Consider the following 19,899-nt stretch of genomic DNA (forward strand, 5'->3'; position numbering starts at 1 on the left):
GACTGCCGAAGAACCCTTTTGGAACCCTTTTTCTAAGAGTGTACAGGACCAGTGAAGTCTGAGGCATTCTCACATATTTACAACTACCCATAACCCCCCTCCAGCCCCCTCTCAAGGATAGGTGCCAGGTTTGAACTTCTAACCGTGTCCCCTGCTTCTAAGATAGTGTGTCACATAAACTGTTCAGAGCCACAGCACCCCTGCATGGGTCAATTACAATGGGTGGCTGGGGGCGGTGGGTGTTAGTCCTCTATATGGCTGGCATGCCTAGGGTAATGTCTAAACATAGTGCAGGTGGGCAGAAGAGCCAAGTGTTTTGCTATATAAGTAACCAGGGTCACTTTTTAGTGTTCTCTCAAGAGTAAGTGAACAACTGAGAAACTCCTAACACAATGGTAAGAATGACACCTCCTTCACTCTCTCCTCTCAACTTGTCTCCATCTTCACCTTGAGGTTAACTAGGTGTCTCACTTCTATGGTGTCTAGGATGCTGAGAGTTCTTGGAGTAGCTAAACTTACTTCAGAAGTAGACAGCTGTTAATGTTTTTAAATGCATTTATTCAAACTCTATTAATAGCCATGTAGTTTTGTGACTGGATGCTGTGTTCTGTAGCTCAATGTAAGATGTTCATAGTTTTTGTTGTGCATTTGAAATACAATCCAGTAAATGATGACCTATTATTTTTTATGAAATATAACAGTAATTATATTATTATTGTTATATTACTGTTATATTACATGATACTGTCAAAACTTCATAATGTCACTGTATGCAATCTGTATCAAAATGTATGCAAGCTGTAGCTATTCATCATAACATCAAATAACTTGTCATTTTCCTGTGTACCGATGTAGGATCTTATTTTGATCAAACTGTTGCAGGAGAACTTTACATTGAAGGACATGTAAACATTTGTAGTGTATTTTAGGTTTAAAAAGACTTCTGACTTCTGACGTTCAGAAATGTCTAATTTCAACTTTTAGACTTGATTTTCCCTTACGAAAAAAATTATGAACCCCAACAATAATGTCCATTAATTATAATCCACATACTGTAATAATTCACATTTCCTGTTGCTGTAGGATTATTTTCCTGCTGTAGCAAACTGTCTTAAATTAAGATCCTACCTCTGTATCTCAGGCACCCAAGAAGGCAAAGAAGAAGGCAGCAGAGGCCAGCTCCAATGTGTTCTCCATGTTTGAGCAAGCCCAGATCCAGGAGTTCAAGGAGGCTTTCACCATCATGGACCAGAACAGAGACGGTTTCATTGACAAGAGTGATCTGAGGGACACCTTCTGTGCTCTGGGTGAGCTAAGGCTAATGTTAGTAACTCTGGAGATTTCCCTTTGCATTATAAAAGGGGTGGGTGAGGTTATCATCCTTGGAGAAGTAGTTGCGCAAGGGATAATCAACAAGGGCTATGCGATCTATGGAGAATAATGAACGTGAGTGGAACTAACCTTCCACGGAGATGCATTTTTTTTTCTCTCCAGAGAACGCATAGAGACCCGGGTTGACTATCCCTTGCGTAACTACTTCTCCTTGGATGTGGCTACAATTTAACACATTTGGCGCAATAAATGCGTTAATTTGCTGGATGAAATGTGTTCGACATCCACTGAAGTAGCTAGCAAGCCAATCAGACAGCTACAGTAGTTACCTTGGTAACCAAACAGACTTGCTAGTTTAGCTAACCAAACCATCAGCCCTAACTTGCTTTTATTAAAACCGAATTCAACAATGACAATGTTTCGATTCGAGTTTTGCTTTCAAAAGCAGCTCTAACAGAACATGTAAGAATTAACTATAGCCATTGAATTCTAGCCTGCTGATAGCTACCATGCATAGGTGTGCTAATGAGTATGCACGACGCAACGTGCAGTGCCTGGATACAGAAGTAGCTAGCCAGTTAGCTTGGGTGCTTGACTGCCATTGTGAGGTCAGAACGTTCGGGTCAACCCTACACATCGGCCATGCGTTCTGAACGCTCAGAGAGCGACACGTTTTGATTTTAGGAACAGACAATCTGACAGCACAGTTGCAGTCACCAACGCTCTGGATAACATAACAGCCTAACCAGCTCTGCTAGGGCGAGTAATGTTCAGTGAGCTGTTTATCAACTTTCAAAGCAAAATTACTTCCCCATTGTTCCTCAACTGTAGTGTATTATATACCATTTTGTTGCTCTGAGTCTCTACTTTTATCCAATGTAAAAAACACCATTTCAAATGTTGCTACATAAGATGGATTTGAGCCTGTCGGTCACATATTGGCCATATACAGTACCACAAACCCTCCGTGTTGGGTCATGCATAAGAACAGCCCTGAGCCATGGTATATTGGCAATAAACCACACCTCCTCTGGCCTTATTGCCTAATCTTGAATGCTGATTGGTTAAAACCGTATTTCAGCTGGTGTCAATTCCACAAGTTACCACTGGCTAAATCTGTGACATTAAAATGCCTGTTTACTCTGTTCAATTTTACTGCACAATCCACTGCCTCATCAGCCCAGCCAAGCAATTTATAAACTTGATCTCCATTATGAAAAGCATCTAGACATTATCTCACATTTCTTTTAGACTAACATCTAGTTTTCAACAGCAGAGATCTGTATTAAACTTGCTGTCTATCTCTCCAACATTTGCAACATTGTTTCAATATTCAAATTCGATTTCCAACTGTCCCATAGTAATGACGGTGTCGGGAGTCAGGATGAGACAGACAGGCAGGCAGCGTTTCTCAGCCAGTTGAAATCATGAATCTGCTGCATCCTTTTTATGGATATATACAAGGAAATAAAACAAAACGAAGTGCAGCTAGTTTGCAGTCTTTCCAGCTTCAGTTTGAAGTAATCGTGTTAGCTGTGTTGTTGGCTAGGTCTTCTGAACAAGTGTCCTGAGGAGTGAGAAAATGTTCACGCCTCATTAGCTCATTGTTATGGATGTTTATCTTGTGGAAGGATGAAATAGTATGAATAAATTAATAAAAATAACGTTTTTAATCAATAATGTCAGTCATTATTTGAATATGTTGGTAACCCGTTGTATAACAGTGATAACAACACCCGTGCCAGTAGGTCCTCCAAACACCGGCTTATCGGGCAGTATCACTTAATTATAAACGGGTTATCAGCGTAATTATACCAGTAAATACATGGTATATGGTCTGATTGATATACCACGGCTTTCAGCCAATCAGCATTCAGGGCTCAAACCACCCAGTTTTATAAAGTAAAATAATGCACACTATAATGCCCTTTAAGCCAATCAGAAAAAAGTATTCAACAATGCCATGGTTTAGAGTAGTTTAACACACCCTCTCTCCTCCAGCTATCTCCAATGAGACTGTTCTAAAATGTATTTAGAGAATGACTGATCCAAGCAACCATTTCTGACCATAAGACCTGTGCTGCTGTACTTTCCCACTTTCCCCACCTGTCACGCCCTGACCTGAGAGAGCCTTTTTATGTCTCTATTTTGGTTTGGTCAGGGTGTGATTTGGGTGGGCATTCTATGTTTTGTTTTCTAGGTTTTTATGCTTCTATGTTTTGGCCGGGTATGGTTCTCAATCAGGGACAGCTGTCTATCATTGTCTCTGATTGGGAATCATACTTAGGCAGCTTTCTTTCCCTGCTATATTTTGTGGGTAATTATCTTTGTTAGTGGCACTATAGCCCTGTTAAGCTTCACGGTTGTTTTGTTATTTCTTGTTTTGTTGGTGACATTTTATATAAATAAAAGAAAAATGTACGCAGACCACTCTGCACCTTGGTCTCCTTCCAACGATGGCCGTGACACCACCTGGTCATGTGAGTGATCCCAATTAACTCTGACCTGTATCTCTTCCTATCCTGTGTGTCTCTGCAGGCCGTCTCAATGTGGGTAATGATGAGCTGGACGAGATGCTGAAGATGGCCCCTGGACCAATCAACTTCACCATATTCCTTTCCATGTTTGGCGAGAAGTTGAAAGGTCAGGCAACACCCCTGTATGGCCGACTAGGGCTTGCACATGTCATCGTGCATCACATGTAAACAGAAGCATTATGGCTAGTTAATGCTTTACAACAATCATATATTCAGACAGACATTAAGAACTAGAATTATAATGAGGCAAATTACTACGGTATTTTCCTTAGTGACCTTTTCCCACGGTGCACTGTTTAGACAGACCAGCTTTATGTCTGAAACATGTGTCTTCTCTCAGGTACTGATCCTGAGGAGACCATTATTAACGCCTTCAAGATCTTCGACCCCGAGGGACAGGGAGTCCTCAAGGGAGAAGAGTAAGGATTTTATGAACTCTAATAACATCAAACATTGAACCAGTACCTGTAGCTCTTTTCTCATAAAGTTTTCATTCAATAGGGTTTTCTGTACATTTGTTAAGCCATCCCTTTAAATACGGTGTACCTTTTAATTAGATTTGTCAACAGACTCAAAATAATACATTGAGAGAACTGGGTCAGAATATAGGGATCAATAAAATAAAGCCATCTATACATATTCATCTCCGTTTCCGCACCAACTGGTAGATAGTCTGATCATCTAGATTATTTAGCCACATTTTTGGTTTCGGAAAGTAACTCAGGTCTGAATCAGGGTCTACAGATGTAGGATCTTAATTTGATCACACTTTTGTTGCTTAACATTTTCCTGCACAGCAGGAAATTCACACTTTGTAGTGTACTTTAGGTTTTAAAAAGTCCAAGTTATAATTTCCACTTTAAAATGTCAGACTTGATTTGCCCTAATGAAAAATGTATCAACCCCTACAAAAAAATGTCCATTCATTATAATTCATATAATAATTCCTATTTCTGTTGCTGCAGGATTATTATTAGCCAGTTTGCTACAGCAGGGGAAAAAATTAAGATCCTACATCTGTAAGTCATTAGCTACACTCTTAGAAAAAAGGGTAATTTGGCTGTCCCCATAGGAGAACCCTTTTTGGTACCCTTTTGAGTTCCATGTAAAACCCTCTGTGGAAAGGGTTCTACATGGAACACAAAATGGTTCTTCAAAGGCTTCTCCTATAGGGACAGCCAAAGCACCTTTTTTTTCTAAGAGTGTACTACAGTAAGGCTGTAGATTAATTATTTTATATGATTCGATTCTAATCTATTGAATCTCTCTTTTGTGAGTGCTGATAATTATCCATCAGTGATAGCGTCGTTAGTTTTATAGTCATGGATTATTGTAGAGCAGAGACCTTTTCTTGTAGAATGTTGCAAGTGTTTTTGGAAATAATTAAGGAAGAAAGTGTAACTCCTTGGGGTCAACTCTGTTAAAATAACACCCTGTCGCGTTTGATGTGCTGTACCTAACGAATCATAATTTTCCCTTCCAGGATCAAATATTACATAATGTCTCAGGCGGACAAGTTCACCGAAGCTGAGGTAATGTCCTTCTCTCAGGTTTCTGAGGCTCAGTGCGATTTGGGTTTGGAATCAGTTTTCAGCTGTGCTAACATAATTGCAAAAGGGTTTTCTAATGATCAATTAGCCTTTTTAAAATGATAAACTCTGATTAGATAACACAACGTGCCATTGGAACACAGGAGGGATGGTTGCTGATAATGGGCCTCTGTACGCTTATGTAGATATTCCATATTGTAGCTGTTTCCAGCTACAATAGTCATTTACAACATTAACAATGTCTACACTGTATTTCTGATCAATTTGATGTTATTTTAATGGACAAGAAATGTGCTTTTCTTTAAAAAACAAGGACATTTCTACAGTCGGTGACTCCAAACCTTTGAGCGGTAGTGTACATGTAGGTGGAGTTATTAAAGTGACTATGCATAGATAACAACAGAGTAGCAGCGGTGTAAAAGGAGGGGGGCAATGCAAATAGTCTGGGTAGCCATTTGATTAGATGTTAAGGAGTTAAATGGCTTGGGGGTAGAAGCTGTTTAGAAGCCTCTTGGTCCTAGACTTGGTGCTCCGTTACCGCTTGCCATGTGGTAGCAGAGACAACAGTCTATGACTAGGCTGGCTGGAGTCATTGACAGTTTTTAGAGCCTTCTTCTGACACCGCCTGGTATAAAGGTCCTGGATGGTAGGAAGCTTTGCTCCAGTGATGTACTGGGCCGTACGCACTACCCTCTGTAGTGCCTTGTGGTCGGAGGTTGAGCAGTTCCATACCAGGCAGTGACGCAACCAGTCAGGAAGCTCTCGATGGTGTAGCTGTAGAACCTTTTGACGATCTGAGGACCCATGCCAAATCTTTTCAGTCTCCTGAGGGGGAATAGGTTTTGTGGTGCCCTCTTCACGACTGTCTTGGTGTGCTTGGACCATGTTAGTTTGTTGGTGATGTGGATACCAAGGAACTTGAAGCTCTCAACCTGCTCCACTACAGCCCCGTCGATGAGACTGGGTGCATGCTCGGCCCACTTTTTCCTGTAGTCCACAGTCCTCTCCTTTGTCTTGATCACATTTAGGGAGAGGTTGTTGTCCTGACACTACACGGCCAGGTCTCTGACCTCCTCCCTATAGGCTGTCTCGTCGGTGATCAGGCCCACCATTGTTGTGTCATCGACAAACTTAATGATGGTGTTGGAGTTGTGCCTGGCCGTGTAGTCATGAGTGAACAGGGAGTACAGGAGGGGACTGAGCACACGTCCCTGAGGGGCCTGTGCTGAGGATCAGCGTGGCAGATGTGTTGTTACCTACCCTTACCACCTGGGGCGGGCCATCAAGAAGTTTAGGATCCAGTTGCAGAGGGAGGTTTAGTTCCAGGGTCCTTAGCTTATTGATGAGCTTTGAGGGCACTGATGTTAAACACTGAGCTGTAGTCAATTAATAGCTTTCTCACATAGGTGTTCCTTTTGTCCAGGTGGAAAGGGCAGTGTGGAGTGCAATAGAGATACCACGTCCTGATAATCCATCTGGCCCTGTGGCCTTGGGAATGTTGACCTGTTTCAAGGTCTTACTCACATCGGCTGCGCAGAGCGTGATCACATAGTCTTACGGAACAACTGGTGCTGTCATGCATGTTTCAGTGTTATTTGCATCGACGCGAGCATAGAAGTAGTTTAGCTCGTCTGGTATGCTTGTCACTGGGCAGCTCTCGGTTGTGCTTCCCTTTGTAGTCTGTAATGGTTTGCAAGCCCTGCCACATTTGACAAGCGTCAGAGCCAGTGTAGTACGATTCGATCTAGAGCACTGACCCATTCTAACTATATATGTACAGGAATCCTATGTACTTACAGTGACCTAATGCAGTACTACTGAGTCCCTTGGAGACCATGGCATTTCTTTCTTAAAAGCACATGGATGTGTTCACAGATATAACTCACATTAATATTGCATGTGTGTTTACCATGGCTTGTTTTCATAGCATAAAGCAAAACCATGAGTGGAGATTCCTGTCTCATCCAGGCTTACTCAAAGAAGGCCTTATCCTGACTTGACATGCATGTGTGTTCACTTTTATTTAAACTAAATATACACCCCAAATTCAGCTCAAAGGGCTAAGTTAATGTATTGTTTCAACCCATGACCTAGCGTGACCGTTGTGTGCTTTACTCGTCTAGGTCGAAGACATGTTCACAAACTTCCCCCTGGACGTCGCCGGCAATCTGGACTACAAGAACCTGTGCTACGTTATCACCCACGGAGAGGACAAGGAGGCGGAGTAAAGGAACCAATCACAACCTTCAAATCACCAGACCAATCACCTCTGACAGCCAACAACACATCATCACCCTTTCCACATCTCACCATTCTGACAATAAAAACATAGTAAAAAGGACTATGGCGTTGAACTCCAAGATGAAGGTGTTGAAAGTGAAGAGTTGATTGGGGTCAGAGGTAATGCTTAACAATGTATTCTATATACGGTGGGAATAGCCTTTTGCATATTTCAGACACCTTCAAGTCGCAGGGGTTCACAGAGGTTAAGGGAAGAAGAGTGCCATAGGAATACACAAAACACCATGCTTCAGATTGCCCTTACATAATATGAGTTTGGTGACTGATTCAGATTCATCCTTTGTCCATTGTGTTACAGTACATCACTGTTCACAGTATTTATGGAAATTCATAGGAATTTGAGACTCCGATAAGACGAGCAGCAAGCCAAGGTACATTACATTGTGCATGTAAAATACCACAAGTTATACTGAAGATCAACATAAGACAGGTTCTTACATAACTTATATCTACTCAAATGAGGTACAATTTAAAATAAAAAAATATTAAGGCAAAAATCGTCTAATTTGTGTCTTAAAATAGGCTACATTTACAATTCCATATGTTCACTAGAGCCATATCAATGGTGCAGAAAAAAATGAAGACAAATCCCAATCAGTCAATATTATAGTGAATTTTATGAAAAGAACGTTCTTCAAAATACTGGGCCAAGTCAAACAAACAAAAACCTTTTTTAAAAAAGGGGGAACGTACTGTAAAACTGAACCGTTTTCAAAGATGAAGAAAAACTGAAACTCACAAATGAAGTAATGAGTCATGAAATTGTCAGAGACATGCTGTAGGGAAATACATAACAGTTGAGCTGCAATAATAAACTGGTTACACACTCTGCAAATGAGTTGGCAAGGACTCCACACCCAATATAACAATGGTCATATGAGAGCATCCAACACAACCACATTCCATCTCCAATCCACCAGACGTTTATTCTATTCAACCTATTTATACATGTGGTTTTCAACAGGTGAGTTAATAACTCCAGACTGAAAGAAAAGGTGAAGCTAAAAGTAAGATCAACGGGTCAAACGTTATTTTACAGTTGGCTATTCAACAGTTTCACCTGCTTCACCAGCCTACTTGTTGAAACAGGACTTTCAAAGCAAAAGCGCTACCTAGTGCTACAACAATTAATGTTACCTCAAACCATGTGAGGCAATGTAATCTGATATCAACATGCATGTCCATCTGCTGCAATGATATGCATCAGTGGCAGATACAATATCCCCTACTGCATCAGATACAAAATCATTACTATAAATATAAAACCGAAACAAAACCAATTTATTTCCCTGTTGTGTTCAAATCAAATTCAAACCATTCAAAAACCGAAAACAAATCTTGTAAAAAACAAACAGATATGATTTAAAATCAGTCATGATATTCTTACTGAATACAGATACAACTGTAATATATTTATCCTACTGGCTATAGTATCTCCTTTTACCCTTGGTAATCCTACAGTTCCCAACAGGAGTATGTCATTGAGAATATGCACATGTTGAGACCAGTACCAGCACCAAAGTTACACAATTACATTTAAATAACATGACTACGATAATGACACAGTACTAAAAGTCAATGTAAAAAAAAAACATTATAAACAGGCCAAATTCAAGGATCTGAGTAAGAATTCTGTGATTCATGAGTATTGACTGGTCATCCACTCTGACCCAGAGAACACATGGTACATCTATCTCAATCTCTTACCCAATCACTGTTCGTATACAAACCATGCTCTACTACACCCCTTGGCAGGACCATCTATTTGCCCCTCCTCCTCACTCTTTCCTCTCCAATCAGCTTTCTGTCTCCTGTGGTGAGAGAGTGGAGCAGGGTTTGGGGTCCTGCCCTTTTGTTTTTAAACATGGGCACCAGGTCTGACAGGATGTCCAGGCCAGAACCAGATTCTAGTGGGTTTTGTGAGAAATTACCAAAGAGAGAGAGAGAGAGAGAGAGGGAGGAAAGGATTGGGGATGGAGACAGAGTGAGATCAATTTAATCTCACAACCAGGACTCTCCAATACAACATAACTTGTCACTGACAGACACAGTGATTGCTTGGAATTGGACGCTGTTGTTTTCTGAGTAAGGGTGTGTGTCTCTCACCGTGAATGCCGATCATGTGCTCCAGAATGAGAACCCTCTCAGCCAGGATCTTCAGAGCCTCTCTCAGCTGCTGCAGCCCCTCCCCCTGGACAGAAACACATCACTACATCAAGTTCAGCTATCAAGTTCAAATTCAGCTTCCATCAGGAACTATATGTGAAGGTCTAATACATTTATCACAGAACAATTACGGTATAATGTATAACTACTAAATACTACTACTGTGCTACTATTATGACTGCTTTTTCATAAGAGTGAGGTATTGCAAATGTGTCTCTGTGGACTATTAAATCATATAGAGGAAATGTGTAGGGTCACCTCAGCCTGGGTATCTTCTGGCTCACCCTTTGGCCCTGGTACACCCTAAAGACAGAAACACAAATGGAAAAAACACAGGTGGTTGGCAAAGATAACAATTTGTATATATGTTTAAAAGCAATCAACTTTTGTATCCTCACTGTGTACTCACTGGCTGGCCATGTTCTCCCCTGAGTCCTGGGGGTCCCTGTGAGGAGACAGACGCTGTATGAGCGATATCATGTATAGACTGTACATAGTGTGGAATTCCCATAAAATAGAGTCATCTTTATTCAAGATGGTCACTTTAAAGGCAGCCAAACCTCACCCTTTCACCGGAGTCTCCTTTAAGCCCACGATCCCCAGGCTTGCCTGAGGGACCAACACCAGCCTGGAACACAGAGATAGAATTTCTTGCACTATTCTCCCATTGACATCAATGTATGATTTACAAAAATAACAAACACATACAGTGGGTTCCGGAATTATTGGATCCTTTGTTAAACATGAGATACTAATAAAATTGCTCAGAGAAAGAGATTGTGTTTAACAAGTAAGAAAGACATCTCAAAAAGATAGTGGTCTAAATGATTAGATCCTCTGTTTTCGAAACTACAGCCACTGGCATACCAGACATCCCTGCAGCCCTCGCAAGGCAGGGGGGCCCATGAGCTCTGGGAGCCCATGCACCTGTCATCAATGTCAATTTTTATTTATTTAATCAATCATTTTGACAGTAACCCTCCAAAAAGTAATTAATAAACCTTTCTAATTTCCATATGTACTAGGAAGCTAAGAGTTTGTTTCTTGGGCTTCAGGAATGTGCCTGAAAAAGTGATTCAAATTTACTGATTTAAAGTAAGGGGATGTCGGTGAACAAATGCCATGGTCAAGGCTACAACGGTGCCCGTGTAATTAGTAGAGTTTATTCAGGTGTTCAAAACTGAGAGACTAATTTTTCATAGGTAGTTATTTAGTTGTTTTAGGTGCAATATTGAGTCGAGTTTTAGTTGCAATATTCCATTATTGCTGGTATATCTTGGCATGCTTCATACAAGACTACGTTTAAATTGTGTGCAGCGCAATGGACATACACTTAGTGTACAAAACATTAGTGTACAAAACATTATGAACACCTGCTCTTTCCATGACATAGATTGTCCAGGTGAAAGCTATGATCCCTTATTAATGTCACCTGTTAAATCATTTTAGATTAAGGGGAGGAGACAGGTTAAAGAAAGATTTTTAAGCTTTGAGGCAATTGAGACATGGATTGTGTATGTGTGCCATTCAGAGGGTGAATGGGCCAAAAACATATTTAAGTGTCTTTGAACTGGGGTATGATAGTAGGTGCCAGGCGCACTGATTTAAGTGTGTCAAGAACTGCAACCTGCTGGGTTTTACACGCTCAACAGTTTCCCATGTGTATAAAGAATGGTCTACCACCCAAATGACATCCAGCATCCCTGTGGAATGCTTTCACACCTTGTAGAGTCCATGCCCTGACGAATTGAGGCTGTTCTGAGGGCAAAGGGGTTGCAACTCAATATTAGGAAGGTGTTCCTAATGTTTTTTACACTCAGTGTATAATGCACAATGTCTCAGGAAAGTCTGGGTTGACTAGCCGTAACATACATGTAAATCCGAGACCCTGAAATGAGTATGATATGTTATGTTTGGTTATATAAGATACTAGGTCACTTAAGGCAAAAACGAAAGGAGGGTGGTTGGTCAGAGTGGATGGGTGGGCGTATAATGCGAACGTCTAGCAACCCAAAGGTTCCGTGTTACATTACATCTCATTACAGACAACTTTAGCATTTTAGCAACTACTCACTACTTTTTAGCTACTTTGCAATAACTTAGCATGTTATCTAACCCTAACCCTTCCCTCAACCCTAAGCATAACACTTTAACCTAACTCCTTACCTGAACCCTAACCTAGCTAATGTTAGCCAACTAGCTAACGTTAGCAACCTATCCACCTAACTAACGTTAGCCACAACAAATTAGGACTCGTAACATGTCATACGTTTTGCAAATTCCGTAACATATTGTACGAATTGAAATTCGTAACATAATATACAAATTGTAATTCATAACATACATGAATTGTAATTCGCAACATATTAAATTCATTGTAATTCATAATTCGGTTGTTGGCTTTCATCAACAAGGCAACTCCTATGACTAATTGGGAATGGGACGCAAACGTAGAATTGATCACCCTGTCGCTGGCCGCCTTTGGGGAGGGTGTATAGTGTGAAAGGCTGAAACACCCGAGGAACCAAAGGTACACTACTGACGATGCGCTCCCCAAATTTCACCAGGCTCACTGTTCATGAAGTCTTGGAAGTGCTTGCACAGATAGTAACATCTCATCCTGTGTTCTTGGAATCGTAATATATCTTATGTAATGGATGATGGACATCCACATATTAATGCATACCATAAGAAACGTAACATATCATACTAAATGGAGTGTCGTGGCTTTACCTTTACAGAATAATATGCAATGCTTTGACCACGTTGGAGTTGGCAATACTTAGTATAAAAAACAGTCTTCTGAGAGAAAGAAAGAGAAAAAGAGACACAGACAGAGAAAGAAGCAGCAAGGAGGACTTCAGGAGACCAGGGGAGTCCCTCAAGTTGGATTTAATTTACCTTGAATATTGCAGCCCATTTGTGTAGGCTATTAGCCAGAAAAAATTCGGACTACTTTTCCCCCTCATTATTAGGCTATTTGATGTGTAGTTTTTACTACAAAGTTGATAAATAGCAGCTAAATACGGAAGGCTATACAATGCATTCAGAAAGTATTCAGTCCCCTTGACTATTTTCCAAATCCTTATTCTAAAATGGATTCATTTTAAAACAAAATTCATCAATCTACACACAATAACTCATATTGACAAAGCAAAAACATGTTTTTAGATTTTTTGCAAATGTATTGAAAATTCAATTTAAAAAATATCACATTTATATAAGTATTCAGGCCCTTTACTCAATACTTAGTTGAAGCACCTTTGGCAGGGATTACAGCCTCGAGGCTTCTTGTGTATGATGCTACAAGTTTGGCACACATGTATTTGGGAAGTTTCTCCCAATCTTCTCTGCAGATCCTCTCAGGCTCTGTCAGGTTGGATGGGGAGCGTCACTGCACAGCTATTTTCAGGTCTCTCCAGAGATGTTTGATCGGGTTTAAGCTCTGACTGGGCCACTCAAGCACATTCAGAGACTTGTCCCGAAGCCACTCCTGCATTGTCTTTGCTGTGTGTTTAGGGTTGTTGTCCTGTTGGAAGGTGAACCTTCACTCCAGTCTGAGGTCCTGAGCGCTCTGGAGCAGGTTTTCATCAAGGATCTCTCTGTACTTTTCTCTGGTCATCTTTCCCTCGATCCTGACTAGTCTCACAGCCCCTACCGTTGAAAAACATCCCCACAGCATGATGCTGCCACCAATATGCTTCACCGTAGGGATGGTGCCAGGTTTCCTCCAGACGTGACACTTGGCATTCAGGCCAAGGCCAATGGTTTCATCAGACCAGAGAATCTTGTTTCTCATCGTCTTAGTCCTTTAGGTGTCTTTTGTCAAACTCCAATCGGGCTGTCATGTTCCTTTTACTGAGGAGTGGCTTCCGTCTGGCCACTCTACCATAAAGTCCTGATTGGTGGACTGCTGCAGAGATGGTTGTCCTTCTGGAAGTTTCTCCCATCTCCACAGAGGAACTCTGGAGCTCTGTCAGAGTGACCATCGGGTCCTTGGTCACCTCCCTGACCAAGGCCCTTCTCTCCCGATTGCTCAGTTTGCCCCGGCGGCCAGCTCTAAGAAGAGTCTTGGTGGTTCCAAACTTCTTCCATTTCAGAATGATGGAGGGAACTGTGTTCTTGGGGACCTTCAATGCTGCATAATTGTTTTGGTACCCTACCCCAGATCTGTGCATCGATACAATCCTATCTCCGAGCTCTACAGACAATTCCTTTGACCTCATGGCTTGGTTTTTGCTCTTGAAATATTAAAGAAGAGCTGCATGCTCTAGGAGCTCAGATGCAATAATTTAATAACCTAATATCCAACATTTCGACAAACAAGCTGTCTTCATCAGGGTATAATGACAAACACTGCAGGATGACTAGTTTATATAGTGTCAAAGGACACACACAGGTGTCTGTAATCATGGCTGGGTGTGGCCTGATAACATTGGTTAATTCTCATATATTAAAATAGCATTCAAAAAACATAAATGATTGCATACGATCATAGATACAATTTGGCTACATAAGCCTACAAATATTTACAATAGCAAAATCACAAGAATGGCTTCAGATCAAAGTCTAACATGCACTGTCAACTGTGGGACCTTATATAGACATTTACCGCAGGTGGAATCCAATCAAGTTGTAGAAACATTTCAGGAATGATCAATAGAAACAGGATGCACCTGAGCTCAATTTTGAATCTCATAGCAAAGGGTCTGAATAGTTATGTAAATAAGGTATCTGTTTTTTAGTTTTAATAGATTTGCAAACATTTACAAAAACCTGTTTTCGCTTTGTATTATGGGGTATTGTGTGTAGATTGATGAGGTTTTTTAAAAATGTAATCACTTATAGAATAAAGCTGTAGTCAAGGGGTCTGAATACTTTCCAAATGCATTGTATAGTTAGAGATAGTAGACTACACTGTATATTGAAACAATCCCCAGTAAGCTATTGTTTTGAGGATGGACTGATTGTCTTATTTGGCATTAATAGATAGAAAGTTATTGTGCATAATACCTATCTAGGGTGGGAGAGAGCACGAGGACAGCTCATGTAATGCAGGGGAGGGTGCTGGAGTATTGAAAACAGGGGATCCAATACAAATGTTGTATTACTTGTTAAACAAAATCTCTTTCTTTGAGCAATTGTACTAATATAAAATAATATAATTGTTTAAAAACAATTGTATACAATGTAGCTCAGTATGTTTTTTTTGCTAATCTTTATCAGGGGATCTTATAATTTAGGACACCACAGTCTCAAATTAGGATTCTGCTGCAGGATGTACATGAAAGTCCAATGTTATACATACGTTTCTCCCTGGGGTACCTGGGTTTCCAGCAGGCCCTGTGGGTCCCGGACGGCCTCAGGAGTTGGAAAATGGAGATTATAGTTTTCCAAAATATTCTGACAATATCCACTTAAAGGTCCCACTTGGTGATTAGCTGATATGGGGAAGTAGTATTATATTTTCCCCTAACTAACATTATGACACTATTATCATTATGACTTCATGGTCATGCCAGCGGGGGTGTCAGTGTTTATACCTGGGGGACCAGGGGATCCGGTGGGGCCTGGGGGACCGGTCACAGCTCTTTGGTTGTTCTGTGAATGGAGTGCAGCTTCTTCATCTGTAACCAAAACAAAAACAGCCATGGGTTAGGTGCAACAGGTGCTCACTGTGCTCTAATTACATACTACATGTATGTACTACATGTATGTACTGCATGTATGATCTTCAAGTTTGAGTTAAGAGTACTTCCAATGTTTACATACTGTAGCTCTGGTGGTATTTTGGGTTGTGAATTATTGTCAAACATTGGAGATGATAGGTTGTCTTGGTTGGTTGTCACTGTGGGTGTGTTGTGAGATAGTGCCACACTCATCATTTTCATTGGTTGAGGTAGGGATCAGAAACTCTGGTTAGTTCAGTATTCCACTGCAGAGAGGGATCATTAGGATATTATTGGGAGCAATGCCACTGGAACTAATTTCTGGTGCACTATAAACTTGTCTAAAATAGACTAAATTAGACTACTTCCTGTAGTGATCCCCCCCCCCCACACACACACCACTCAACTAAAACAGGCCTCTCTCTCTCTACTTCTCCTCCTAACCTCAAAATACCTGCAACATTGAGGTTTGACTTGACAACCTCGCCTTGCCGTTTATTGAGCAGTTTCTGGCTCCGAGGCGGCCCAGGGTTTCCAGACTCAGGCTGCTGTGCTGACAGGTTACAAATTGGGTCTGATTTACAGCAGGCAGACTGCAGCCAGAGCCCAGGTTTAAACAAAGCCAGCCCACCACAATAATAATATACAGCTTTCCATGACATCCGAGTGGGAGCATTTTGCCCTCTGCTGGTCAAAACGGGGAAATGCCTCAGATGGAGGTCAATGGAACATGTCTATAGACTTCTACAATTTACAATTTTACAGTCCATAGATTTTAGCCAAAGTCCTCTATTAAATGTTACAGCATGAATTAATAAGGCCTACATATTCTATATGTTTCGTTTCATGAGGTCATTGTCTCTCTAACACTCATACATTACTACCACTGACTGCCCTCCTCCCCTAGTGTGCATATTTATTTCCGGATGGAACCATTATTCACTATTAGACTTCACATGTCTCACAGATAATAGTACTACAGGAACAAGGTGATAAGGCCACTCCAGCATTACAGGAACATTCTAGTCATCCATACAGCAGTCAACTGAAATCTGTCTGAACGATCATTATCAACTTTATGGTGACTCACTATTGACTGATAAGATATGTATTTTTGCAATGGAGACATTATCGGGTATTTGGATCCACTAAAACCTACATGATAAAACCTAGATTACTTTTTCCATGGTCTTGTGAGGGCTCAGTATATATTATAGCTCTTGGCAGACCGGTTGCCTGTTGTCCATTGAGGGTTCTTCGTGTAGGAATAGAGCATTTTAACAGGCAGAGATAGGGCTGTTCCACTGATGGACTTCCCAGATATGGGACACCTGGTGAGACTACACTTTGCATGTCAATTGGCTTTAACGGTGTCATGACATATTTTTCTTTCTTCCATAAAATGTTCCACAGGTGTAAGAGGCTTGTGGAAATAGGTGGGAGAGTAATGCCTTCCAATATTATAAATTGATCGTTATCAGTCATTTACTATTGAAACAAGGTCTCCAGATATACAATATGTTTGGCAGATGGCCCTGATGTTACGTGGGGTGGACTCAGATGAGGAGACAGGGATAAGGTAACTAAGGTATTTATTGAAAAGTGGGGGGGGATGCGGTGCAGGCCAGGGGGAGCTCGGGCGGGTAGCAGGAACTGAGGCTGCGGCAAGGGGAGTAGGGGCAGGGTAAGCAGGTCCGGAGCGGAATCCAAGGAAGCAGTAGAGTGAGGGTCCAGGGCAGGGAAGCAGGACAGACGAGATGAAGGACTGGCGACAGGGACCAGAGTCAGAGCGGACGGAACTGTAGCAGAGAGAAAAGCAGTGTCAGGCTAGCGAAAAAAGGAACAAACAGCTTGAAATGTAGACTGACTGAGCAGAGGCTATGATCTGGCAGCGTGGAAGTGGCAAATCTGAGTATTTGTCAAGGTCTTGATTATGGAACAGGTTGCAGCTGGTGGGGATCTGCTCTGACTCCAGCATACCTGTCTCCACTCACACAGTCAGATACACCCACACAGAGAGAGGGAGAGACCACTGGGGGAGTGGTGGCAGGTTAGGGAGACATAGGATGAGGTGTAGAGGGCATGGCAGATGTAACAGCACCCCCCCTACGCCCGACCAGGCTTATCTGGGTGTAAGTTATGGAAATCCCGTAAGAGTGAATGGTCCAGAATGTGACGGCGGGGCTCCCAGCAGTGCTCCTCAGGCCCGTATCCCTCACAGTCCACCAGGTACTGCCAGCCGCAACCCTGACGGCGCACGTACAGAAGCTGCCGGACAGTATAGGCAGGATGGACATTGATGAGCCGAGGGGGTGGAGGAGCTACTGCAGGAGGAGACAGGACTGGAGCAGACAGGTTTAAATCAGGGATACATGGGAGGTAGGATGGATCCTGAGAGTTTCAGGCGCACCGCAGAGGGGTTAATGACACGGTTCATCTCAAAGGGACCAATGAATCGGGGCGAAAGTTTATTCGATGCCACTTTCAATGGCAGGTCCCAAGAAGAGAACCATACCTTTTGGCCTGGAGAGTAGACTGGAGCTGAGGCACGGCGACGGTTGGCTTGGGACTGGGTCCTGGCAGAGGCACAGAGAAGAGCAGCCCGGGCCTTCCTCCAGGTATGATGACAACGGCACATCTGGTCATGGACAGAGGGAACCGCAACCTCTTGGGCGGGGAACAAGGGAGGTTGGTAACCCAGAGCACACTCGAAAGGTGACATACCTGATGAGGCGTTGGTTAGGGTGTTGTGGGCATATTCAACCCAGGGTAGCTGGGCACTCCAGGAGGAAGGGTTAGCAGAAGTCACGCAGCATAGGGCAGTCTCAATCTCCTGGTTGGCCCATCCGGTCTGGCTATTGGTCTGGCCGTTGGTCTGGGGGTGATATCCAGAAGACTGACATTGATACCAAGAGCTGAACAGAAGGATCTCCATATCTGGGATGTAAACTGGGGTCCCCTGTCAGAAACGATGTCAGTGGGAATGCCATGCAGACGAAACACTTGGGATACCAGCAGGTCCACAGTTTCCCTGGAGGACAGGAGCTCGGAGAGGGGAATGAAGTGAGCCGCTTTGGAAAATCTGTCAATAATGGTGAGAATGAGTGAGTTACCGTTTAATGAGGGAAGGCCAGTGACAAAGTCCAGAGCTATGTGTGACCAGGGGAGACTGGGTATGGGAAGGGGGTGAAGCACACCGGAAGTGGGTCTAGTGGAGGTTTTGTTCCGGGCATAGACCCAGCAGGCTGAGACAAACTCCCGGGCATCTCTCTCCATGTTGGGCCACCAAACGCGCTGCCGCAGGAAGGTTCCGGTTCATACCAGGGTGACAGGTGAGATGGGTAGAATGGGTCCACTGAAGATCAGAGCGAACAGAATCAGGAACAAACGGAGCATTTCTAGGACCGTTACCCGGGTCAGGCTGGTTTTGCAGGGGCTGGCGGATATGAGACTCGATCTCCCAGGAGACGGAGGCAACGATGCAGGTGCAGGCACAATGGAATCTGGCTCGGAACCAGTGTGGTCGGCGGTAAACTGATGGGAGAAGGCGTCAGGCTTGGCATTCCTAGAACCGGGGAGATAAGTGAGTGTGAAATTGAATCTACTAAAGAACAAGGCACACCTCACTTGCTGGGAGTTCAGACATTTGGCAATCTGGATGTAGGACAGGTTTTTGTGGTCTGTCCACGCGATGAAGGGGAGTACAGAGCCCTCCAGCCAGTAACGCCATAACTAAAGAGCCTGCTTAACTGCCAGGAGTTCACGGTTACCAATGTCAAAATTATTCTCTGCAGGTGAGAGCTTATGGGAAAAGAATGCACATGGGTGGAGCTTCTGATCAGAGGGGGAACGTTGAGACAGAACAGCATCTACCCGGTGTTGGAGGCGTCCACCTCCATGATGAACTGGAGCTCTGGGTCTGGCTGAGTGAGGAACGGAGCGGAAGTGAAGCGGCGATAGGGAAGCGGCCTCTGCCTCAGTGGTCCAGCTGAACAGAGTAGAGGTGGAGGTGAGAGGGGCTGCCAAACGGCTGTAGTTGCGACTGAAACGTCTGTAAAAATGGTCAAACCCCAGGAAACACTGTAGCTACTTCAGGTTTGAGGGCGCAGGCCCCTCTGACTGCCATGAGTTTGGCAGGGTCCATACATAACTCCCCCTGTGCAATAATATAACCCAGGAAAGACAGAGGAAGCATGGAACTCACATTTCTCAGCTTTAACATAAAGCGTATTCTCCCACAGCCACTGGAGAACGTGTTGCTGGTGAGCCTCTGGGTCCTTAGAAAAAAATCTGAATGTCATCCAAATTGACAAAATGAAGCATCCAATCACATCCCTCAGCACA

At 42.7% G+C, this 19,899-nt stretch overlaps 2 protein-coding genes across 5 annotated transcripts in view; one reads left to right on the forward strand and one right to left on the reverse strand.

The window, feature by feature from the left end:
• The first annotated feature begins 252 nt into the window (after nt 1–252).
• LOC118390039 (myosin regulatory light chain 2, ventricular/cardiac muscle isoform-like) lies at nt 253–7,760 on the forward strand. The gene is made up of 6 exons (XM_035780180.2): nt 253–395; nt 1,142–1,307; nt 3,871–3,975; nt 4,210–4,288; nt 5,353–5,401; nt 7,543–7,760. Exons 1-6 carry the CDS (start codon nt 393–395, stop codon nt 7,645–7,647), a joined length of 507 nt encoding a protein of 168 aa, XP_035636073.1. The 5' UTR covers nt 253–392; the 3' UTR covers nt 7,648–7,760.
• A 558-nt stretch (nt 7,761–8,318) lies between these two features.
• Nucleotides 8,319–19,899, reverse strand: part of LOC118390037 (collagen alpha-1(XXVI) chain-like) — a 65,047-nt gene continuing 53,466 nt past the window's right edge. For 3 of the 4 annotated variants that reach the window (XM_035780178.2, XM_035780177.2, XM_052529855.1), the window contains 7 exons: nt 15,430–15,513; nt 15,195–15,247; nt 10,452–10,514; nt 10,296–10,331; nt 10,145–10,189; nt 9,827–9,911; nt 8,319–9,627 (listed from right to left, as the gene is read on the reverse strand). In XM_035780178.2, coding sequence (XP_035636071.1) covers nt 9,482–9,627; nt 9,827–9,911; nt 10,145–10,189; nt 10,296–10,331; nt 10,452–10,514; nt 15,195–15,247; nt 15,430–15,513 — 512 coding nt within the window. In that variant the 3' untranslated portion in view covers nt 8,319–9,481. Of the gene's footprint in view, nt 9,628–9,826; nt 9,912–10,144; nt 10,190–10,295; nt 10,332–10,451; nt 10,515–15,194; nt 15,248–15,429; nt 15,514–15,973; nt 17,355–19,899 lie in introns of those variants that run through there. The other variant, XM_052529854.1, reaches the window with a different exon arrangement.

Source organism: Oncorhynchus keta, chromosome 11, assembly GCF_023373465.1.
Source record: "Oncorhynchus keta strain PuntledgeMale-10-30-2019 chromosome 11, Oket_V2, whole genome shotgun sequence".
NCBI lineage: Eukaryota > Metazoa > Chordata > Actinopteri > Salmoniformes > Salmonidae > Oncorhynchus > Oncorhynchus keta.